Source organism: Ornithorhynchus anatinus, chromosome 4, assembly GCF_004115215.2.
Source record: "Ornithorhynchus anatinus isolate Pmale09 chromosome 4, mOrnAna1.pri.v4, whole genome shotgun sequence".
Lineage (NCBI taxonomy): Eukaryota > Metazoa > Chordata > Mammalia > Monotremata > Ornithorhynchidae > Ornithorhynchus > Ornithorhynchus anatinus.
The window spans coordinates 88,647,135-88,669,926 of record NC_041731.1 but is presented as its reverse complement, the minus strand read 5'-3'; the positions used below and the strand labels follow the sequence as shown (position 1 = coordinate 88,669,926).

The 22,792-nt window shown below is 43.2% G+C and overlaps 1 protein-coding gene across 4 annotated transcripts in view; it reads left to right on the top strand.

The window, feature by feature from the left end:
* The window catches only part of CDC14A (cell division cycle 14A), a 191,664-nt gene that overhangs the window by 30,461 nt on the left and 138,411 nt on the right, over positions 1–22,792 (top strand). For all 4 annotated transcript variants that reach the window (XM_029062853.2, XM_029062852.2, XM_029062850.2 and 1 more), the window contains exon 4: positions 8,631–8,723. In XM_029062853.2, the coding sequence (XP_028918686.1) occupies positions 8,631–8,723 (93 nt within the window). The remainder of the gene's footprint in view (positions 1–8,630; positions 8,724–22,792) is intronic.

The following is a 22,792-nucleotide window of genomic DNA, read 5'->3' as shown; positions in this document are numbered from 1 at the left end:
CATAGACACCTCTCCTAGAATGCCCCTATTCCATCTGCAGTCATTCTGGTAGCGTATCCCTAAAGTTTTCTTGGTAAAAATACAGAAGTGGTTTACCATTGGGTAGGAGGGTAGGAGAAATCAAAGAAATTATTTTCCTGGGAAGTTGGTATATTTTCCAGTAGAGTTGCCCTATGGTTTTCTCCTATATGTAATTTATTTTAGTTTTTTGTGTTTCTCCCTCCACCACCACTCCCTGTTCCGTTCCCCCTGCAGCCCGGTAAAATCTAACCTCTCTGTGGGCAGGTATCTTGTCTATCAAGTATTATAATATACTTACCCAGGTGCTTAGTACAGTGCCCTGCAGCATAACTTAGTAGATAGAGCATGGGCCTGAGAGTCAGAAGGACCTGGATTCTAATCCTGGATCCACCACATGTATGCTTTGTGACCTTGGATGGGTCACTTAAATTCTGTGGGCCTCAGTGTAAAATGGAGATTAAGAGCAGCTTAACCCTCTTTTCCCCCCATTTCCCTCTGCTCCTCCCCCCTCCCTTCCCATCCCCTCAGCACTGTACTCGTCTGCTCAACTGTATATATTTTCATTACCCTATTTATTTTGTTAATGAAATGTACATCGCCTCGATTCTATTTAGTTGCCATTGTTTTTATGAGATGTTCTTCCCCTTGACTCTATTTATTGCCATTGTTCTTGTCTGCCTGTCTCCCCCGATTAGACAGTAAGCCCGTCAAACGGCAGGGACTGTCTCTATCTGTTGCCGATTTGTTCATTCCAAGTGCTTAGTACAGTACTCTGCACATAGTAAGCGCTCAGTAAATACTATTGAATGAATGAATGAAAGAGTGTGAATCCCATGTAGGACAGGGACTCTGTCTAACCTGATTAATTTGTATCTACTCCAGCGCTTAGAATGGTACTTGGCACATAGTAAGCGCTTAACAATTATTACCATAATTATTATTGAAACAGTTAAGTGCTCAATAAATACAATTGATTTATTGATTTAGAGATGGAATTTTATCTGTGGCTGTGAGTACTAAGAAACCCTGTTTGCCTACTTGCCCTCTAGCCTCATGAAAACCGACCCGTACTCAGAAAAAGCAGTGCTCAGACTCACGAAGTATACTTCCAATGGCACTGCCTTCTTTTGCTCAGCAAGAGGTCAGACTTTCTAAGGACTTTAGTTTAGGGTTGGGTAGAAGAGGGGAGAGGCATCCATCTAGTCACCCTGTTAGCTGGACCTAGGAGCACTTTTTCTGTAGAGACTAGACACTTTCTCCCCCCAAAGCCCCCACATTCAAGTGCAGAGACTCTAAACCCGGGCAGTCCTCTTCTTAAGACAAATAACAGTGCTTTAGAATTCACACCCTGTTTCAGTTGTACAGTACATCGGTTTTGGCTTTGTGGCACTAGCGCTAGTGGGTGATGTGGATGGGGGCAGGTTGCAGAGGAGGGAGGGGCATTGGAGCTGTGGAAAATAGGAAAAGTTTGAGAGGAGGGGGTTGGAGAGGTAAGGTGGAATGGGGTGGTTGCTTGATTGCCACTTGGAATCACAAAGGACTTCCAGTGAAATTCAAGTCGGCTTCTTTATCTTGGAACTTCTCTGACCTGGTATAAATATATAATGTAGTTCTATTCCTCATGTATAATGGAGTGAGTACACCATTCTAGGTGATTTTGGTAAAAATAGCACATAGAAGCAGCCTGGCCTAGTGGAAGGAGCAAGGGCCTGGGAGTCAGCGGACCTGGGTTCTAATTCCGTCTTTGCCAATTGCTTGCTGTGTAACCTTGGACAAGTCACTTAACTTCTCTATGCCTCAGTTTCCTCAATTGTAAAATGGGGATTAAATACCTGTTCTCCCACCTAGTAGCTTGTGAGCCCTATGTGGGACAGGGACTGTGTCTGATCTAATTAACTTATACCTACCTCAGCACTTAGAACAGTGTTGGACATAGAGTAATTAACAAGTATCTTAAAAAAAAATCTGACTCTGGTTCAGGAATCAACCACTCATTTGTAACATTGTTCCAATGAAACAGTTGTTTCCAACATTTTCCCTTGAGGCAAGGTTCATTTCTACTAACTCTGGGTGCTCAATAAATAATCATGGGTTGAGTGCACATTGATGAACAATATTTCCACCTAAGAGAGTTTTCAGGAGCCAATTATCATAAATTCCCAACTGCCTTTAAAGTATTATTATTATTTCTATTATTATTATTATTTCTCTCCAGACTTCTTGAGCAAGTTGTTTGTAACCCGCTGTCTCCACTTCCCCTCCTTCAGTTCTCTCCTAGACCCCCTCCAATCTGGCTTCTACCACCCCACTCCATAGAAGCAATCCTCTCTCGGGACCTTATTACCCTATTTATTTTGTTAATGGGGTGTTCCATCCCCTTGATTCTATTCATCGTGATTATGTTGTCTTGTTTTTGTCCATCTGTCACCCCTGATTAGACTGTGAGCCCATCGTTGGGCAGGGATGGTCTCTCTCTGTTACCCAATTGTCCATTCCAAGCGCTTAGTACAGTGCTCTACACATAATAAGCGCTCAATAAATACTATTGAATAAATAATCCTATTATCTGTGTCCACTTTTAAATCTATTCTTTCACAGGTTATCCATCTATTTTTAGAAAGAGGCTAATACATCCTATAGCATTCAACCAATTCTTGGTGCACATATATCTACAGATAATACTCATAATCATAATTCATAGGCAGCTGTGTGACCTTGAAGAAAGATCACAGATCTGGGAGTTAGAGGACCTGGATTCTAATCCTGGCTCTGCTACTTGCATCCTAAGTGAGTAGTGCAGTGCTCTGCATACCTTAAGCACTCAATAAATACAGTCGATCCTGTGTGAGCCTCGGCAAGTCACTTAACTTCTCTGTGCCTCAGTTTTTTCATCTGTAAACTTGGGATTCAATACTGATTCTCCTTCCTACTAGTCTGTGAGCCCATTGAGGGGCAGGGACTGCGTCTGACCTAATTATCTTGCATCAACCCTAGTTCAATCATATTTATTGAGCGCTTACTGTGTGCAGAGCACTGTACTAAGCTCTTGGAAAGTACAATTCAGTACAATACAGTACAAGTACAATAAAGTACAAGTACTAAGTATAAAGTACAAGTACTAAGCTCTTGGAAAATACACTTCAGTACAATACAGTACAAGTACAATTCAGTATAAGTACAATAAAGACAATCCCTGCCCACAATGGGCTCTCAGTCTAGAAGAGGGGAGACAGACATCAAAACAAGTAAACAGGCATCCATAGCATCTTGGCACCTGGTAACCACTTAACAAATGCCATTATTATAATCATTTGGAACAAAATTATTCTTGAAGAGAGTAGATCATTTAAATGAATTAGGCGTTAGAGATGATAGACAATGATAACACTTGGAAGCTATTCCACTAACCTCCTGCATTATTCCAGTTGTGGAGAAATCACAAACCATGTTTTATTTTGTGCAGCCAAAGAACATTTTCAAGACTATTCCTTTCCTGGAAAAGTTGGAGGTAAAGAACTGGGAACTCTTGCCTGCTCAGAGTAGAACTTATTCACTTTAATGCTTTTTCAGTGAGCTGACCCTTACCCTGATTGCTGTGAAGCTGCACTGCGGTTGCTATTAGTTTGGTTATTATTGTCTCCATCACAAGAGACTGAGGCTTGGTCACTACGAAACCACAGAATGTAAAATGCTTTGCTCCACTTCATCTGATCGTCATAATATTCAGAGTGCACGGATATTATTTTCTCTCTCTAGATCTCTGTTTTTAAGAACCAGTAGAATGTCCTCTCATCTTTTTCTGCTTAGGTCAATAAGGCCGATTTTTGCATCTTGATAAAGAGAATGCTTCAACAAAGCCACTTAAGGTTGAATTTTCAGCATGGCCAAAAATCCTAGAGGAAAGCAGCTTATGATGCCATTCAGTTTAGCTCTGATATGCCATTTTTGCTATTTTGATTTAATTGCATCGTGTTTAATTATTAAATTCATACCTTTTCATGGTGGAATGTTCAATTTTCAAGACCAGCATATCGAAATCATTCAGTGTTCAGCTGCATGCTTTTGTGCAGCTGCTTTTGACCTGATCATTGTTTCTATTGAACAGGTGTTGTCATTGTTTCTACTGAGCAGGTGTTGTAACTATTTTAGATTTTTGGTGCAAATCTAACGTAGTTAATTTTTCAGAGGGAAATGTTAGAATTGGAGTGCAACTTTTGCTTTTTTATTTTTAGTGAACAAAATTGGTTATCTGTGGGAATTACCTAGGTCCTAAACTATGATGATCCGTTGTACATATAGTTTACTTCGAATTATATTTCTTTGGTATTAAAACCTGTGCAGTTACACAACTTGGGGTGAGGCTTTTGTCCTGGTGAAAATATCCTGGTGCTGGAAAGAGCTTTACAAATATATTATTGGAGAATGGTGAAGCACATCTTTTCCTCTGTGGAGCTGATACTTTGGATCCAGAGACTCATTCTGTGGGCACAAAAAGTAGCATCATTTATTGCAGCTAATGCAGGTAGTGAAGAAATACAGATGCTATTCTAAACTAAATGTCAGGTGATGTGTGCTGTGATTAAAAAGTGTATAAAACAGTACCCAGTCCTCCATTGAGATTAGTAATGCTTACTTACCCCTCTATCATGTCACTTGGATCGCAACTCCAGTGGCAACAAGAAAAGAGAAAAAACATTAATCGTGCATGGAAGCTCTGAAAGAGTGAAGCAAAGAAGAAATGAAGCAAGGGCTTACAGGGTTGGACCACCAGGCCAGAACTAGGAAGAGATGTGGGGTAGAGGTGATGAGAACCAGGCAGGATAAAGGGAGATGAATAGAGGGCAAAGGATAAAGACTCTGATGTGAAAAAGAGCTAGGCAAAATTGTAATTGGCTGGAACCTGAGAGAAGGTGAGACCCACTCTCAGGTTTCGGTGGGTTTCAGCCAGCTGTTTATCTCATTGATGCCCCCTTCAGCCCCCCTCTATCCCATTGATCTTTTAGATGCTTCATGGCCAGTATGCCACCTTTGTCATCAAGTACACCCTTTCCCATTTTACAGAGAGACTATATATTTCTTCTTGCAGATGCTACTTTCTGTGCTCATAGAATAAGCTGTTGGGTCCCAAATATAGGTATAGGTAGGATGGGAGAAGGATGGGAAGTTGCCTAAAATACTTGGGATTCCTCTGCCATGAATTTGTTTTGTCCTTGTGCAAAGAACATGGGCCTGGGATTCAAGTGACCTGCTTCCTACCACCTCTGACCTGCTGCATAATCGCGAATAAGTCAGTTTAACCTCTCTAGGCCTGTTTTCTCATCTGTAAAATGGGAAAAAGAGCCCTCATCTTCCACCTTTTGTATTGTAATCCCTGGGTGGGCCTAAGACTGCCTCCAATTTGATTATTTAGTATCTACCCTGGTACTTAACAAAAGGTAAATCCTTAATATATCCTATTAATAGCAGTTTCAGTAATGAAAACATTACCTCTAGACTGTAAGCTCATTATGGGCATGGAATGTGCCTGCTAATTCTGTTGTAATAGTAATAATAATAATTATGGTATTTATTAAGCGCTTACTATGTGCCAGGCACTGTACTAAGCACTAGGATGGATACAAGCAAATCGGATTGGACACAGTCCCTGTCCCATTTGGGGCTCATGGACTCAATCCCCATTTTGCATATGAGATAACTGAGCACAGAGAAGTGAAGTGACTGCCCCAAGGTCACAGAGCTGGGATTAGAACCCATGTCCTCTGACTGCCAGGCCAGTGCTCTATCCACTATGCCTTGTACTCTCCCAAGGCTTAGTAAGTGCTCTGCATGTAGTAAGTGCTCAATCAGTACCATTCATTGATTGATTGATTGTTTGTACTTCTAAAATTCTTAAGAACTGTCAAAGCCAACATTTTGTGAACATGTACTTTTTTTAATGGTACCCATTCCTTTGAAAATAGAAAACCAGGCAAGTAGCCCAAGCTTTATTTGATATGGAAACCAAATTCTATCAGCATTTTCTCACCAGCAGTATTTTATACCTCTCCTAAATTATGCAGGATGGTTGCAAGACACTTAATCACAATCTAAAATTCTGGAGAGTGAAATCTTATTTTGGGGTTTGTAAAATAGCATTTCACACTTATAAGATGGATTTATGATGCAAACAGGATACTTGGGCATTAATGAAGGCAAGAATGTGAAGGTGGCCAATTTTTCTGGGAGAGGAGAATAATTTGGAGAATAAAAATATCATGAATTATTGAAAATGGCAATCATCCATGGATATAGCCTGCTAACAAATTATTAAAATTCAATCAGAGTCAGTTGTGCTTTAATGTTCCCAGTTGCTTGCCTTTTAAAAATTATTTAAAGAAGATTTCCAGAATTTGTACATCTATTGGGTGGTGGTTGATTATATTAATTTTGGCTTGGTGAGTGACTTCCATGTGATAATGCTACTTTGTTAAGGTGCCTGTTTGGTGTAAGCAGGGCTGAGCAAAATATGGCTCTGGGGCTGAACCAGCCCTCCAGTGGGCTGATCCCGAGCTGGAGGGGATCTGGGTCTTCAAATGATGAGAAGCACTATGGCCTGGAGGAAAGAGCACGGGTCTCGGAGTCAGAGGACCTGGGTTCTAATCCCGGCTTCGCCACTTGTCTGCTGTGTGACCCTGGGCAAGTCACTTCACTTCTCTGTGCCTCTGTTATCTCATCCGTAAAATGGGGATTAAGGATGTGAGCGCCTCGTCTGGGACATCTACTGTGTCCAAACTGATTAGCTTGTCTACCCCAGTGCATAGAATAGTGCCTGGCACACAGTAAGTGCTTAACAAAATGGGAGTTAAGACTGAGCCCCATGTGGGACAGGGACTCTGTCCAACCTGATTATCTACCTTGTATAATAATAATTATAATAATGTTGGTATTTGTTAAGTGCTTACTATGTGCAGAGCACTGTTCTAAGTGCTGGGGTAGATACAAGTAGTGGGGTAGATGCCACATGAGGATCACAGTCTTCATCCCCATTTTGCAGATGAGGAAACTGAGATACAGAGAAGTTAAATGGCTTGCCCACAGTTACACAGCTGACAAGTGGCAGAGCTGGGATTCGAACCCATGACCTCTGACTCCCAAGCCTGGGCTCTTTCCACTGAGCCACGCTCCTTCTACATTGTATCTACCCCAGTGCTTAGTACAATGCCTGGCATAAAGGAAGCACTTAAAAAAATGCCATTTTTTTTTTAAAGAGCTGGACTTTTGGGTGCAGTGACTTCTGAGCTTTTCCAAGTGCAGTGATGTGCAGGGGTTGCTGACTGCATCCATGACTGGGGTGGGACCAGCCATGATTCCCTATGACCAGAAGTACAGCTTCCAGATTCCTCCCTCACCACTCTTTACTGTGACACTGGGAGGAGTTTTTTTTGTCTCTGGCCCTCAGTAGCCTTGTGCCCTTGGGGAAGTGGCCCATCAGCCAAAGTCATTGCCCATTCAGGGTATGAAGTTTGTTAGTTTTCTTACTGAAGCAGCATGGTCTAGCAGAAGGAACACAGCCCTGGGAGACAGTCTGGGTTCTAATCCCGGCTCTGCCGCCTATCTGCTGTGTGAATTTGGGCCTCAGTTTCCTCACATGTGAAATGGGAATTAAATCCTACTCCCTTCTACTTGGAAGCAAGGTACTGAGAAGCAGCGTGGCTTAGTGGAAAGAGCACAGGTTGGGAGTCAGAGGTTGTGGGTACTAATCCTGGCTCTGCCACTTGTCTGCAGCTCCGCCACATGTCTGCAGTGTGACCATGGGGCAAGCCACTTAACTTCTCTATGCCTCAGTTACTCAGCTGTAAAATGGGGAGTAAAACTATGAGCCCCACATGGGACAACCTGATTACCAGTACCTATCCCAGCACTTAGAATGGTGCTTGGCACATAGCGCTTAGCAAGTATCCTAATAATTATTAATTATTGTTATTATTACTTGAATGTGAGCCCTGTGTAGGACAGGGCAGTCCAACCTGATTATCTTTTATCTACTTCTGCTCTTCGTACGGTGCTTGGCACATAGTAGGTACTAAAGTTCCATAATAGTAATAATAATTATTATTATTATTGTTAACTTCTTTTTGGTAGTATAAGAGCGGTCATATTAGAATGGTTCTAGAAAGAAAATGAAACTTGTTCTGGCATTTGAATGTCCAAAGGTGCCTAAACCTTTTAGGGAATTCTAAGTACTAAACATTAGAAAAGTACAGGCAGTGTAATTCAGGGAGGGAAAGGAGGAGAAAGGGATTGTGTTTAAGGGAACAAATGAGTTTGGGGGTCCTTTAGCTTTAGCCTAAAATGCTCTGGGGAAGGTAGGTAAGACAAAAACGCTTCTTTGGCCCAAAGTGTTTTCCCTGATTCAGTGAACACCAACAATGAGCACGCCAGTGGTGAGCGCAGTGGGATTAGGATTTTATTGATTGGCATTCAAATTCAAGTAGTTTCATTCAGGAAGAATTCTGGGTAGATTCCTTGAGAGAAACAATTGCTATTTTCAATAAGTGCTACACTTAGTATTTTCAGTAAGTGCTTGCTTGTGTAAATATTTTTAACTAATGCCATTTTTCTTTGTTTAGTCATTCAGTTTATCGAGAAAGAAAATCGTGCATTACACCAGTTTTGATCAACGGAAACGAGCAAATGCAGCATTTTTAATAGGTGCCTATGCCGTAAGTATTTTTTTTTTACACTCTTGGTTATCAATACATTTCTGTAGTTGGGCCAGAATGAACGGATGAAAACCAGGCCATCTTTCCAAATATCTTAGCAGTGAATCGTATAGCGGATGAAATATAGCCTGATAAAGCTTTTGGTAGTTTGGCAACCAAAGTGGAGAGAGGGTGAAAATACTTAAATAGATGTGATCTCATTGTGGGCAGAGAATATGCCCATTTGTTGTTAAGACTGTAAGCCCATCAAAGGGCAGGGACTGTCTCTGTTACCTGTTTGCACATTCCAAGTGCTTAGTACAATGCTCTGCACCTAGTAAGCGCTCAATAAATACTATTGAATATTATACTCTCCCAAATGCTTAGTACAGTGCCTTGCAAACAGTAAGCGCTCAATAAATATGATCGAATGAGATCTCTTTCCTGCCAATAGATTATACGACAGCATCGAAAAAATTTCCTGTAGTTCTTATTCTTCTTTGATAAAGGTGTGGTAGAAAAACCAGCCTTGGCAGGAGGACAAGGCATTTGAGGGCCCGGGCCCCAAGACTCTAGCCCGTTGGAACTCTCTCGGTTAATGTGGGTACTGGAAGACAGAGGCAGGAGTTACAAGCTGTGTCAAGAGGCAGAAAGGCACAAGTGAAAACGGTGCCAGTCACTGTAAACCACAAATTCAGCAGTATAACAAAGGGCAACCTTTGTGTGTCAAGCATGGTTGGGGCGGACAGTATCGCATTGGCTGTTTCAACCCTCTCCTCTTTGTCCCCTGCCAAACTACTTTGACAGCGTTGTCATCTTTGAATGTGAAAACTTCACCCTTTAATGGGGGACGGTGGAGAGTGCAAATTACACGTTTAGGAAGCTCTGAGTAGGTTCCTATTCGATTTAACTGCTGAAGTGCCCCCCCATGATATGCAACTCTTAGCAGATTTAATGTAATTTCTGATACTGTTCAATTTCCTTGCTGATTATTCAACACTTTTCAAAGCAAGCTCCTTGTGGACGGGGAATGTATGTACCAAAAAGGAAGCAGCGTGGCCTTGTGCATAGAGCACAAGCCTGGGAGCCAGAAGGACCTGGGTTCTCATCCCAGTTCCGCCTCTTGTCTGATTTGTGATCTTGGGCAAGTCACTTATGTTCTCTGTGCCTCAGCTTCCTCATATGTAAAGTAAGGATTAAGACTGTGCCTCTCATGTGGGACATGGACTGTGGCCAAATTGATTAGCTTGTATCTATCCCAGTGCTTAGAACATTGTCTGGCACTTAGTAAGCACTTAACAAATAACATTAAAAATAAAACAAAAAACTTTACCCTCCCAAGTGCTTAGTACACTGCTCTGTACATATTAAATGTTAAAGAAGTTCTTTTCTATTCTATTGAATTGATTGATTGATAAACTTTGCTGGTGTAGTTCCTCAATAAAAGTAAATCTGGGTTTCCACAGAGGAGATAATCAACGGCCTGGGTCTGAATAATTAAGTCCTTGCTGACAGTTTATTTTGCTAGCTGGAGAGATGGGGGCAGAGGTGCCTGGGAATGTCTTTATACCTGTGGGTGTATCTGTAGCATGAGGGTGAGTGGACTATGGTCCACCCTAAGCTTTTCCCTGACCTATGGGCTTGATTTGGCCTCGCTCCAAGGGCTTTTCCTTGGCTGGTCAGCCGCAAATATACGCATGCCCACATGCGCACATGTCCATACAGAACAAGCTCCTGGTGTACTGTGATTGAGACAACCATCTTGCTGGTGAACGACTCCACAGGAGCTTCTAAACCGAGGGAGCTGCCCTCCCAGAGAAGCGGACACTTCCCCAACCACTTTCCAGAGGAGAATCTGTGGCCTTAGCGTTGGAGTGATAATAATAATAATGTTATTCATTAAGTGATTACTCTGTGCCAGTCACTTTTCTAAGCACTGGGGTAGATACAAGGTAATTGGGTTGGACACAGTCCCTGTCCCTCACAGGGCTCACAGTCTTAATCCCCATTTTACAGTGAGGGAACTGAGGCACAGAGAAGTTAAGTAAATTGCCAAAAGTCACATAGCAGACAAGTGGCAGATACTGGGATTATCTGCCATGACCTTCTGACTCCCAGGCCCTTGCTCTATCCACTAGGCTATGCCACTTCTCCTGCCCACCTGTACTTGCCCACCTGTCCTAGAGGGTGGTGTGAATCAGTTCTCACTGAATCAGAAAATGATTTCCAGTTGCAATCACCCCCGGGCACTTTGCAGAGCAGAATCTCTAACAACCTGAGTGCTCGAGAGGACCCACCTGCACTAAATGGGAATAAGTGACATGCTGAGCATTTTGCCGACATGAGGATTCGTGGCTCTGAGTATTCAGTTGCTGTGAAGGGCAAAATCAGCCATGCACACTGGTGCCTCTCAGCTGCTGCCCAGAGGTTAAAGCCAAATCATCCCCACCAAATGAGTCAGAGACTCATTCAAAGTACTTAATCACCTTGCCCCCTCCTACCTCGCCTTGTTACTCTCCTACTATAACCCAGCTCGCCCACTTACTTCCTCTAATGCTAACCTTCTCACTGGACCTCGACCTCATCTATCTCACCGTCGACTTCCCACCCACACCCTACCTCTGGCCTGGAACAACCTCCCTCTTCATATCAGACAGATAATTGCTCTCCCCCACTTCAAAACCTCACTGAAGGCACGTCTCCTCCAAGAAGCTGTCCCTCACTAAACCCTCCTCTCTTCTTCTCCCACTCCCTTCTGTGCCACTCTTACTTGCTCCTTCATTCATCCTCCCTCCCATCCCCACAGCACATATGCATGTATCTAATTTATCTATTTGTTAATTTATATTAATGTCTTTCTCCCCCTCTAGACTGTGAGCTCGTTGTGGGCAGGAATATGTCCATTGTTATATTGGATTCTCCCAAGTGCTTAGTACAGTGCTTTGCACACACTAAGCACTCAATAAATACGATTGAATGAATGAAGGCCACAAGGATGAATTCGGGTCGCCTTTGTGCCTCTCCCCAGGCTGAAGTCCCCAGGGATTTCAGAAATCGTATACTGACACACCCCACCTGACCAGATTGCCTTTCTCTACTCAGACATGCCCACTCCTCTATCTTCTGGACCCTTTAGGGTAAGAGAGCCCAAGCGGAGGGTTATGGGATTTCTCTACCAGATCAGATTCCATGAAGCCTTCCTTCTTCCCAACAGCAATCACAGTCAGTTACCTATTGAGCACCAGCCCTGTGTACAACCCCTAATTTAGGCGCTCTAGTACCTAGACCCTGCCCTCAGTGAACATCCAAGCTAAGGTAAGGGAAGGCCATTTCTGCACTCTTCCACCCTCCAATTCCTCCCCTTCCTTTCATCATCCTCATCGTCATCAATGATATTCTAGTGGTTACTGTGGGGGTTACTTCGAAGCCCATATCATCCACCTCTACCATCCACTCCAGTTACTGGTCACCGTCATCTGTCCCCCTCTTCCTGCTCAGGCCCCACCTCCAACTTTCCTAACTATATTGACCCCTTTTTCACATTTGTACTCTCTTTCTCCATCTCCATACTCACCCCCAGGAACTTGAATAGCCACGTGGATGTGCCCGATGACCTTTCTGCTTCCCACATCCTCTCACTCCACAACTCCATTGACCTACTGCTGCATCCCACCCCATCAATTCACCAGCTTGGACACATGCTCAATCTCATTATCTCTAGTCTCTGCACCATTTCTAACCTCCCCAATTCTAAAATTCCACTCTGCATGCACAGTTTCGTCACTTGCCTTCTCTTCCTCTTCTTGCAAATCTATTCTGATCCCCTAGGGAGACCTCTTGTGTCCAATCATCTTCATTCTTCCAAAGTCATCACCCCCTGTTTGGTCTCTCTTGATGCATAAATCCATACCTTCAACTGCACCCTCAACTTCTTTGTTCATTCATTCAATAGTATTTATTGTATTAATAGTATTTACAGTGCAGAGCACTGTACTAAGCGCTTCCCCTGTCCCCCCATCAGTCTCATTACCAACAGCCTGTATCTCTGAATCTCCTCCACAGTATACTTCTTCTGCTCTTGTGCTGGAGCTGCAGAGTGCAGCTGGTGGAAATCCAGACACCAGGCTGACTTCACCCCTCTCAAATTCATCCTCTCCTCTTTTCACTCTGCCATTATCCTTCTCGTGGCAACAGTACTTCACTGTCCTAATGGACTCCTATGCCTGTTTCCCATGCCAGCTGTTCCAGACTTTTAATCCTTCCTCAAACCCCTTATTCTGCAGCCTATCCCATCTCTTGCCCCCTAAATGACTGTATCATCTACTTTGAAAAAATTGAAACCATCAAGAGCGATCTCTATATCCCCTGAACCTTCCCACTCTCTATCTCCTCCTGCCCCCTCTTCAACTCTCACTTCCTTCCCAGCAGTATCTCAAGAGGAGATTTCCCACCTGTTCTCAAAATCTACTCCCTCCACCTGCACTTTCAATCCCATGCCTTTGCGCTTTATTAAAACATTTGCCCCCACCCCATAGACCATCTTCAACCACTAACTCTCCAATTGCTCCTTTCTCACTGATTTCAAATATGCCTAATCTGTCCCTTATCCTAAAAAAAGTTATCTTGACCCCATGGCACTTACAGGTACCTCTCCATCTCCTATCATTCTTTCCTAAATTCTTGGAGTGAGTTGTTTATACTCGCTGGCTAAACCTCCTCTCTTCCAATTCCCTCCTTTGACCCCTTGGAATCTGGCTTCTGCTCTCTTCGCTCCATGGAAACTGCCTTCTCTTAAGGTCACCAGTGGCCTCTACTCTATCCTAATCCTTCTTGACCTTTCGATTGCCTTCAAAACTGTGGACCAACCCTTTCTCATGAGAACATTAACTTCAGCTTCACTTGATACTGTTCTCCACTGGGTCTCCTCCGGTCTTTTTGGCTGTTGTTTCTCAGCCTCTGTTGCTGGTTACTCCTCTGACTTCACCACCCTAACACCAACCTACTTGCTTTTCCCCCATGCCATCTCTCTTGCTTCCAACCCCTTGCCCAGGTCCTCCCTCTCCTAGAACTCCCTTCCTCTTCATATAGAACAGACCACCACTCTCCTTGCCTTCAAAGCTCTCCTAAAATTTTATGTCCTCAGTGAGGCTTTCTCTGACCAGGCCTTCATTTCTTCTATTCTGCATCACCTACACACTTGGATCTGTAACCCTTAAGTACCTGATATTCACTCCACCCCCACAGCATTTAGGTACATATAATAATATTTTAAGCACATACCATGTGCTGAGCACTGTGCTAAGCAATGGGATAGATACAAGATAATCAGGTTCCTCAAAAGGCTTACAGTCCAAGTAGGAGGGAGAACAGGCATTGAATTCTCATTTTGCAGATGGGGGAACTGAGGCACAGGGAAGTTAAGTGAATTGCCCAAGGTCACACAGCAGGTGTGGAGAGGTACATGACAGAGCTGGGATTAGAGCCCAAGTACTCTAACTCCCAGGCTTGGGCTCGTTCCACTAGGCCACAATACATATCCTTATTCTCTCCTACTTTCCCTGTGTGTAATTTATTTTAATGTTGGTCTCCCCCTCTAGACTGTAAGCTTGTGGTGGTCCAGGGTCATGTCTTTGGATGCTATTGTATTCCCCCAAGCACTTAGTATAGTGCCCTGCACATAGTAAGGGCTCAGTAAATACCATTGATTAGTAACTTAGCGCTTGATATTTGGGAATCATTTTCCTTCAAGTAATACAGCTGTTGAATGGTGGGTGGGGGGGCGATGGTGTTTGTGTGTGTGTGTGTGTCTGTGTGTGTGCGCGCGTGCGCGCGTGTACACACACACGTGTCTGCACTTCTTGGAAGCCAGAAGATAGTTGCTACCCCTGGCACCTTGTCTGCTTGTCTGCTATGTTATCTTGGACAAGTCACTTAACTTCTCTGTGTCTCTGTTCCCTCATCTGTAAAATGTGGATTAAGACTGTGAGCCCCGTGTGGGACAAGATCTGTGTCCAACCCAATTTGCTTGTATCCGCCCCAGCACTTAGCAGCGCTTAGAACAGTGTACAGCGCTTAGAACCGTGCTTGGCACATAGTAAGCCCTTAACAAATGCCATCATTATTATTATTACAGTGCCTGGCACATGGTAAGCGCCTAACAAATACCACCACCGCTGCTATACACCACACCCTCAAGAAGTTAGGAAGTAGTTTTGTTACTTTGAAAAGTGGAAACTCCCTGCTATGATCTTTTAAGGGAACAGTGTCTGGGGCCTTGAGGGGTAGAAGAAGCAATAACTTGCCATCAATAGCTGGCTGGAAACCACTCAGCTGCAAGCCTCAAGAAACAGAGCCCAGCTGTGGAGGGAGAGCCATCAGGCTGCTGCAGGGTGGACACAGAACAGAGTGGAACTGGAAATTACACTGCCGATTGGCCCCAACCTGCCTGGCGGGGCTGTAGCATCCCACCAGCCTTTGAGTCGGCTTAGAGTGCACAAGAAAAGCTGGCTGTGAACATGAAAGTCTTAGAGAAATGTTGGAAGGCTGAATTAATGAGGGCAAAGGGCATGTGTTTGCTTTTGGTCTTGAAATCGCCACTTGTTTGAAGCAGGATAATTTATGCCTTGCTCAGGATCTGGAAAGTCAGTAGTAGTGAGGACTAAAAACCTCTGAGTGTTCTATTTTATTTTTTTTAAAGCAGAACAATCCAGGAAGCATTAGAAATTGTTTCATAGTCCCAAATAAAGGTCAATATTGAACCTTTTCAGAGGATGATATTCAGGAAAATGCTGGCTTATGGTGTTCACCAAGGAACAAAGCTGTCTGCTTTGGAAAAACCGATAGTGATCAGGTAGCTATTTTCCCTAGAATTGTGACATAATTGAACCTGCACTGGGAAAAAACATTTCGAGAAAAAGTTTTTTTCCCTTAACAGAAGATATCATTTGAAGAAAACACCAAGTGCCTAGCCATGGTTGCAGTCCCCTGAGAATACTTTCTATAAACTGGGCAGAAAGATGACTACTTTCAAATAATGATAATAATGATGATGGTATTTGTTAAGCCCTTACTGTGTGCAAAGCACTGTTCTAAGCTCTGGATTAGATATAATAGGTTGTCTCATGTGGGGCTCTCAGTCTTAATCCCTGTTTTACAGATGAGGTAACTGCGGCACAGAGAAGTTAAGTGACTTGCCTAAAGTCACACAGCTGATCAGTGGTGGAGTCAGGATTAGAACCCATGACCTCTGACTCCCAAGCCTGTGCTCTTTCCACTAAGACATGCTGCTGGTCATACTTTTTCAAACTTTTTTACTGATGTCATTTAATATTTTAAGATGGAAATAGGGCATCGGCATCAGTTGTGACTTTGTGATTTTATAACTTGGTAATGCCCAGCAAAAAAGGGTAGAGTTCTAAAGGGCATGGGAGGGAGGGAGGAAGGAGCTTTGGGGACAACTAGAAATTTTCTGAAAACCTGCTTTCCTGCCTGCCTGTCTGCCTGCTCAGTCTTGCCAGTCAATTGTATTTATTGAGTGCTTACTGTTTGCAGAGCACTGTACCAAGTGCTTGGAAGAGTACAACATAACATTATAACAGACACGTTTTCTTGTGTCTGTGACTCTGCCACAGAGTTCTTGAGCAGCAGCCCTGTGGCTCCTCTCACTCAGGCCAGAGGAAAATATAGCAATAATAATAATAAATAATAATTATGATGTTTGTTGAGCGCTTACTATATGCCAGGCACTGTTCTAAGCTCTAGGTGGTTACAAACAAATCAGGTTGGACACAGTCCCTGTCCCATGTGGGGCTCACAGTCTTAATCCCCATTTTCCAGATGAGATAACTGAGGCACAGAGAAGCTAATAGACTTGCCCAAGGTCACAAATCAGACAAGTGGTGGAGCCGGGTTTAGAACCCATGAACTTCTGACTCCCAGGCCTGTGGTCTATCCACTACGCCATGCTGCTCCTCATAGCACAAGTACTAAGTAGCATAGTGGGAAGGAGAGAAAGGAGAAGAGGGAGGGGAGGGAAAGAGTGAAATTGGGGAAAAAGGAGAAAGGATGGAAAAGAGGAAAAGTTAAAGAAAAGCGAGATGGGAGGAAGGGAGAGTGTAAAGGATCAATCAGCTATTTATTGAGCACTTACTGTGTGCAGAGCACTGTACTAAGCACTTGAGAGAATACATCTCCCTCTCCTCCCTCCCTTGTGTTGCAGCTGGAGGGGTGCCCATCCTTTGAGAAATGGAGTGGGGAGTGGGGAACCAGGACCTCATGAAGTGGGAAGAGGAGGGGGGGAGAGGAGAGGACACTCTTGAGTGGAAGACCTCAATGGTTCGTGGCAGCTGGGGCTGGAGTGAAGAGAGGGTGAGGAAACAGTGGGCAGCTCACAAATCCCACGTGGAATTCCTGCTACAGGTGACTGGGGAGTGGCGGGATGCCGGGCTCCAAGTTATGGGGTTGGAGGTACTGCCACTGCCGATTGGCCAAGGAGGGCAGGGCTGGGCGGCATTTGAGTTTTCTTTCCCATCTGTTCAGAAAACAGAATAGTTTTCCAATGCTTCTCTGGCAACTTTGGCCACTCCATGCACCCGGAGAGCAGAGGTGTGTGCAGAGAAGCCAGCAAGGGCCCTGAGAGGTTGTGGATGCTGGGTTGCAGTATAGAACAAATGGCTGCTACTCCAGTGTGGCAGCCCTTCCCACATTTATTGGCCCTAAAATCTTTTTATAGGCTTTACAGATATGACCAATTTTAGGTCTCCTATCCCACTGTCTGTGACTTTTTAGACATTTGGCAACACTGCCTAACTTAAATTGTGATTGAGTCATGTATAGCACATCAACATCAGTGTAGATATGCACCACTAATTCCATCACTGAGCCACTGTGTGTCAGCTGCCAATTCTTTATAGCCACTGGCCAATCAGGAGATGTCTGAAGAAGGAATTGATATACATGATTGTTCTGCTCCCTTGAATCCAACCCAGCATTATCCTGATGGGCCAATATTTCTGAGTTTTCCACTCTCTTAAAAACTTAAGTGATTCTATCAGGAGCCATATTATGTGGAAACAAGGTCCGGGAACTTTTTTCAGACTTCTTTTAGGTTTGCTTACTGTTGTCTAGAGCCCTCCATCATGTTCCAAGAGATGGGTGCCGGAAGAGTTTGTTCTTTGATGTTTGGTACAGTCAGCTTTACTTATTACAGTTGATGGATTGTCCCTGACAAATATTTGGTGTATCTTAATTTGTAGTTGGTGAATTAAATTGGCACACCCAGATATTATACTGAGGTGGACTGTCTGACATTCAGACAGTTACTCTCCCCAACTTCAAACCCTTATTGAGGGCACATCTCCTCTAAGAGGCCTTCTCAGATTAAGCCTTTTGCTCTTCTCTCACTCTCTTCTGCATTGCCTTGACTTGCTCCCTTTGTTAATCCTTTCTCCCAGCACCACAGCACTTATGTACGTATCTATAATTTATTTATTTATATTGTCTGTCTCCTCTCCCCCCGACCTCCCAGACTGTAACCTCGTTGTGGGCAGAGAATATGTCTGTTTACTGTAGTATTGTACTCTCCCAAGCACTTAGTACAGTGCTCTGCACATAGTAAGTGCTCAGTAAATATGAATGAATGAACTGGAGCACTTATATATGCTAATTTAGAGGCAGAGTTAAACAACTTAAACCACCCCTCCCCCTAAAGCCCCCCCCCACCCCACCAAATCAGATATTAGTTTGTCCTCTGAAACGACAACCACAGAAACACTTCCCAGCCCATTTCTCTTGGTCCTTTAACTCAAAAGCCTAAAAAGTTGTCAAATAATACAGTGAATGGTGGGGCAAAGTAGCCTATAAAGTTTGTGAGTAATAATTTGTAGACAGTGGAATTGTAGGATGTCAGAGTACAGTGTGCTGTTTTATAGGCAGTTTGTGGGTTCTACTTTGGGAATCTTAAAAGTAGGATAGAATTTCATTTCTGAGAGGTGGTTTTCAATATGGTGCTGTTTGAAGGCAGCGGAGAAATGAGTGCATGCATCCGTAGCATGTGTGTATGTGCGTGTGTGTTGTGAAAATGCTTGTATTGTGTGTTTATGTATAGCAGCTCAGTTTACTTATTTGGACCACTGTAGTTGTAAATATTTGATGTTTGACTCATGAATTAGAGTGTCGGCTCCTTGTGGGCTGGGAACCATAAGTGTTTAGTACAGTGCTCTGCACACAGTAAGCGCTCAATAAATACGACTTTGTTATTCTGAATTTTCCAAGGGCCTAGTGTGGTGCGTTGCCCCAAGGGGGTGCTCAACAAATACATTGCTACTCCTATTTCTTCTAACTACACTCTCAGTCTAGGGGTTTTTTCACTGTAGAGACTAGATAAATTGTATTTATGGAGTCTTGAATTGTAAAACATATTGGTAATTAGAATTGAACATAAGGGATAGTTTAACTAGGCCAACTTAAAAATGATTTCCTACACTTGAAGAATGAAACCATTTTCACCTCTCTGCTCCCTTCAATCTCTGTGCTTTTTAATCTTTTATTATAATTACTAACGTTTATTTATGTCCTTATGTTTTGCAAAGTACTATACTAAGGTATGGGGTAACCACAAGAAGGTGATTTTAGACTCTGTCCCAGGCCCCAAACGGGGTGGGGGTGGACAGACACATAGAAAAATAAAGATATAATCCAAACAACAGTGAGAACAAACGAGTCTAATTATTGACATCAAATGACTCAGAGATTTGATGCTAAACCGTGGGAAACAGGATGGCCTAGTGGAATGAGTACGGCCCTGAGAGTCAGCATTGGGTTCTAGTCCCAGGTCAGCCACTTGCCTGGTTCATGATCTTGATGAAGTCATGTAACTTCCCCGTGCCTCAATTCCTTCATCTGTAAAATGGGGAGTCATTGGGAAGCAGTGTGGCCTAGTGAAAAGAGCAGAAGCCTGGGAGTCAGAGATCCTGAGTTCTAATCACAGCTATGCCACTTACCTGCTGTGTGACCTTGGACAAGTAACTTGACTTTTCTGTGTCTATTACCTCATTTGTAAAATGGGGCTAAGACTCTGAGCCCCAAGTGGGCTATGGATTGTGTCTAGTTTGATTAGCTTGTATCTACCCCAGCACTTAGTACAGTGCTTGGCACATAGTATGCACTTTAATAATAATAATAATATGATGATAATAATTATGGCATTTGTTAAGCACTTACCATGTGTCAAGCAGTGTTCTAAACCCTGGGGTAGACGCAGGGTAATCAGGTTGTCCCATGTGGGGCTCACAGTCTTAATGCCCATTTTACAGATGAGATAACTAAGGCAGAGAAAAGTTAAGTAGCTTCCCCAAGGTCACACAGTAGCGGAACTGGGATTAGAACCCATGTACTCTGACTCTCAAGCCCGTGCTCTTTCCACTAAACCACACTACTTTAACAAACACCATTAAAAAGTGTGTCCACCCTCATACTTAGGATGTGAGCCCCATATAGGACAGGGACTGTGTCCGACCCGATTATCTTGTCTCGACCCCAGGGCTTAATACAATGCTCAACACATATTAAGCACTTAAGAAAGACTATTGTTATTATTATTATTATTACCACCCCAGTTCCAAGGCCTTATCAGAGACCCTCAAGCTTCATGTACTGTATATGTATTAAGCCTGCTTGCTTCAGCAACACCAATCTCCAGCTCCAAAGACATTAGTTACTTCCACTTCAGTGTGGCTATTGGCACTCATTAAATGTTTTAGAAGGACCAGTGTGCCAGAGGATTGACAGTGTAGATCTATTCTGATTCTTCCCTTTAGACTCACAGCCTAAAAAGTTCAGCTTGGGAAATTTGCCTAGCATTGAGAGGTGAAACAAAAGTAATCACAATAACCATAAGCAGAACGTAAGACATCATTTCAAGGAAAATAAAGGATTTTAGATTAAAGGTACATATTTATCACGAAGCTCAAAACTGATGTCACCCAGCAACACATTCTTTGTCACTTCCAGTTGAGTAGTGTTCTAGTAAACCCAATCGATGGGGTTTTCTCTTCTTGTGGGAAGAGTAAATGGAGGGAGGCTAGATTTAGAGGATGGGGAAGAGGGAAGGGTTCTCCCAATTTTTTCACCTCCTTTCTTTGCTGGTTTGGTAACCAAGAATCTCCTATGGCCCTTGCAGTATTGCCTATAAATAAACAAAACTGACTTTTCACTAGCAGGCTCTTGTTAAACAGGCCAAGTCCTCCCTTAATGTCAAATTTTGGAATGCCATTCTCTTTGTCCTGCAAGGCCCCCTTTTTTGCATATCCCTCCTCTCTCATGTTGTTCCCAGGCTTCAGAGCTTCGTCTGTCCTCTTTTGATCTGCTTTGCCAGAGCCGTGGGTTTGCTCAGTTTATGTTTTTGTCATATGGACCCTACCCTGGTGGAGGAGGAGGACAATCAGGGTTCAGCTTTTCTTTTTCCATTTTTGTTAGATGTGTTGCCATATTGAGAGGAGTTGGGCAGTCATGGTCATGTGGTGGGAGTGGGAGTGAGGGAGTAGAAGCTCTTCAAGGTTGAGGGATATTTCCGTTCACGGTCACTGATGCTCATAATGTGTGTTTCATAGTGTGCGCCTGTGCGGGTTTTAATTGACTTTGATAGGAGCATCCCCTCTAGAATATAAGGTAGTTGTGGACAGGGAACATGTCTACCAACTTTGTTGTACTCTCCCCAGTGCTTAGTACAGTACTCTGCACACTTTGTTTATAGTAATGTCTGTCTCCCCCTTTAGACTGTTAGCTCATTATGGGCAGGGAATGTGTCTGCTAATTCTGTTGCATTGTACTCTCCCAAGTGCTTAGTAGAGTCCTCTGCACATAGTAAATGCTCAATAAATACCACTGATTGATTGATAGTAAGTACCCAATAAAATACTGATGATGATGATGATGATTAAGCCTAGCCTTGTCACTTGGTGGGAATAAACTGGGCCCTAGAGTTAAAGGCCATTTGCTAGATTCATACCAATAAAAATATTAATGGAGAATATTGTCTTCATGCTTCATTGGAGATGTTTGGGGGTGTTTTGTTATAAAGCTCTGTAAATAGTTTTCTATGGGGTAATTTAAAACTGCATTGGCAATACTTGTGAAAGGCTAGGACAACTAGGCTCCTTCTGAAACACTATGTCACAATATACTGCCTAGTTTGAAAGAATACCAGCCACAGTGCATTTTTCTGGCAGGGGGTTGGGGGATTAGTTTTGTATTAATTTATGAAGACAAACAAGGTATTCCTTGGAAGAATTTGAATAGATCTAGTGTTAGACTCTGATTTAAAAATAGGTTATTAGCTACTGAGATGGAAAGGAATGAAGACAGCATGTAATGTTGATGACTTAATTTCAAAGTCCTTTGGGTTTGTCTCAAATTTAATTATCCTTCTTAATCCACCCAATGAACCTGTCAGGTTAATAGAAGATTCAGTACAAGGAGTAGTTTGGGTAGTAGAAATTCAGTAGGAATGGGATTAGGTGCCTTAGGCCTGGAAGAAGTTTACAAACCTTACCATACTCTTTTTTTGTGGCTTTTGTGGGGGCATCATGTGTGTGTGGCAGTAGGCCCGTGCTTGCATACTCTCAGGGTAGTGAAATAGGAATTAGCATATAGGTGTGGTTAGGGAGAGTTAAGTGAAACTGGAGAAAATGGTATTGGGTCAATTTTTTGGACACCGGAGGGATTTTTAGAATAAGAAAAGCAAACCCAAATCACTACCTCTAGACGGTAAATTTGTTGTGGGCAGGGAACTTGTCTTCCAACTCTGTTGTATTGTACTCTCCCAAGTGCTTAGTACAGTGCTCTGCACACAGTGAGCACTCAATAAATACCACTGATTGATTGATTCTGCAAGGCTCCAATGGACACCTGTCCCTCTCATCCCAGCTATATTACGTGCCCTGCTGGGCTGCCACCTACCCTTTCATGAACTCTTTCAGGCCCATTGGGTCCCACTTAATTATTGTTTTAGACCATTGAGTGGGCCATAGACTACTTTAGTGGTCTAAAATGGTCCCTTAGGGACTTGAAAGGTAAAGTAGCTTCTCAAAGGG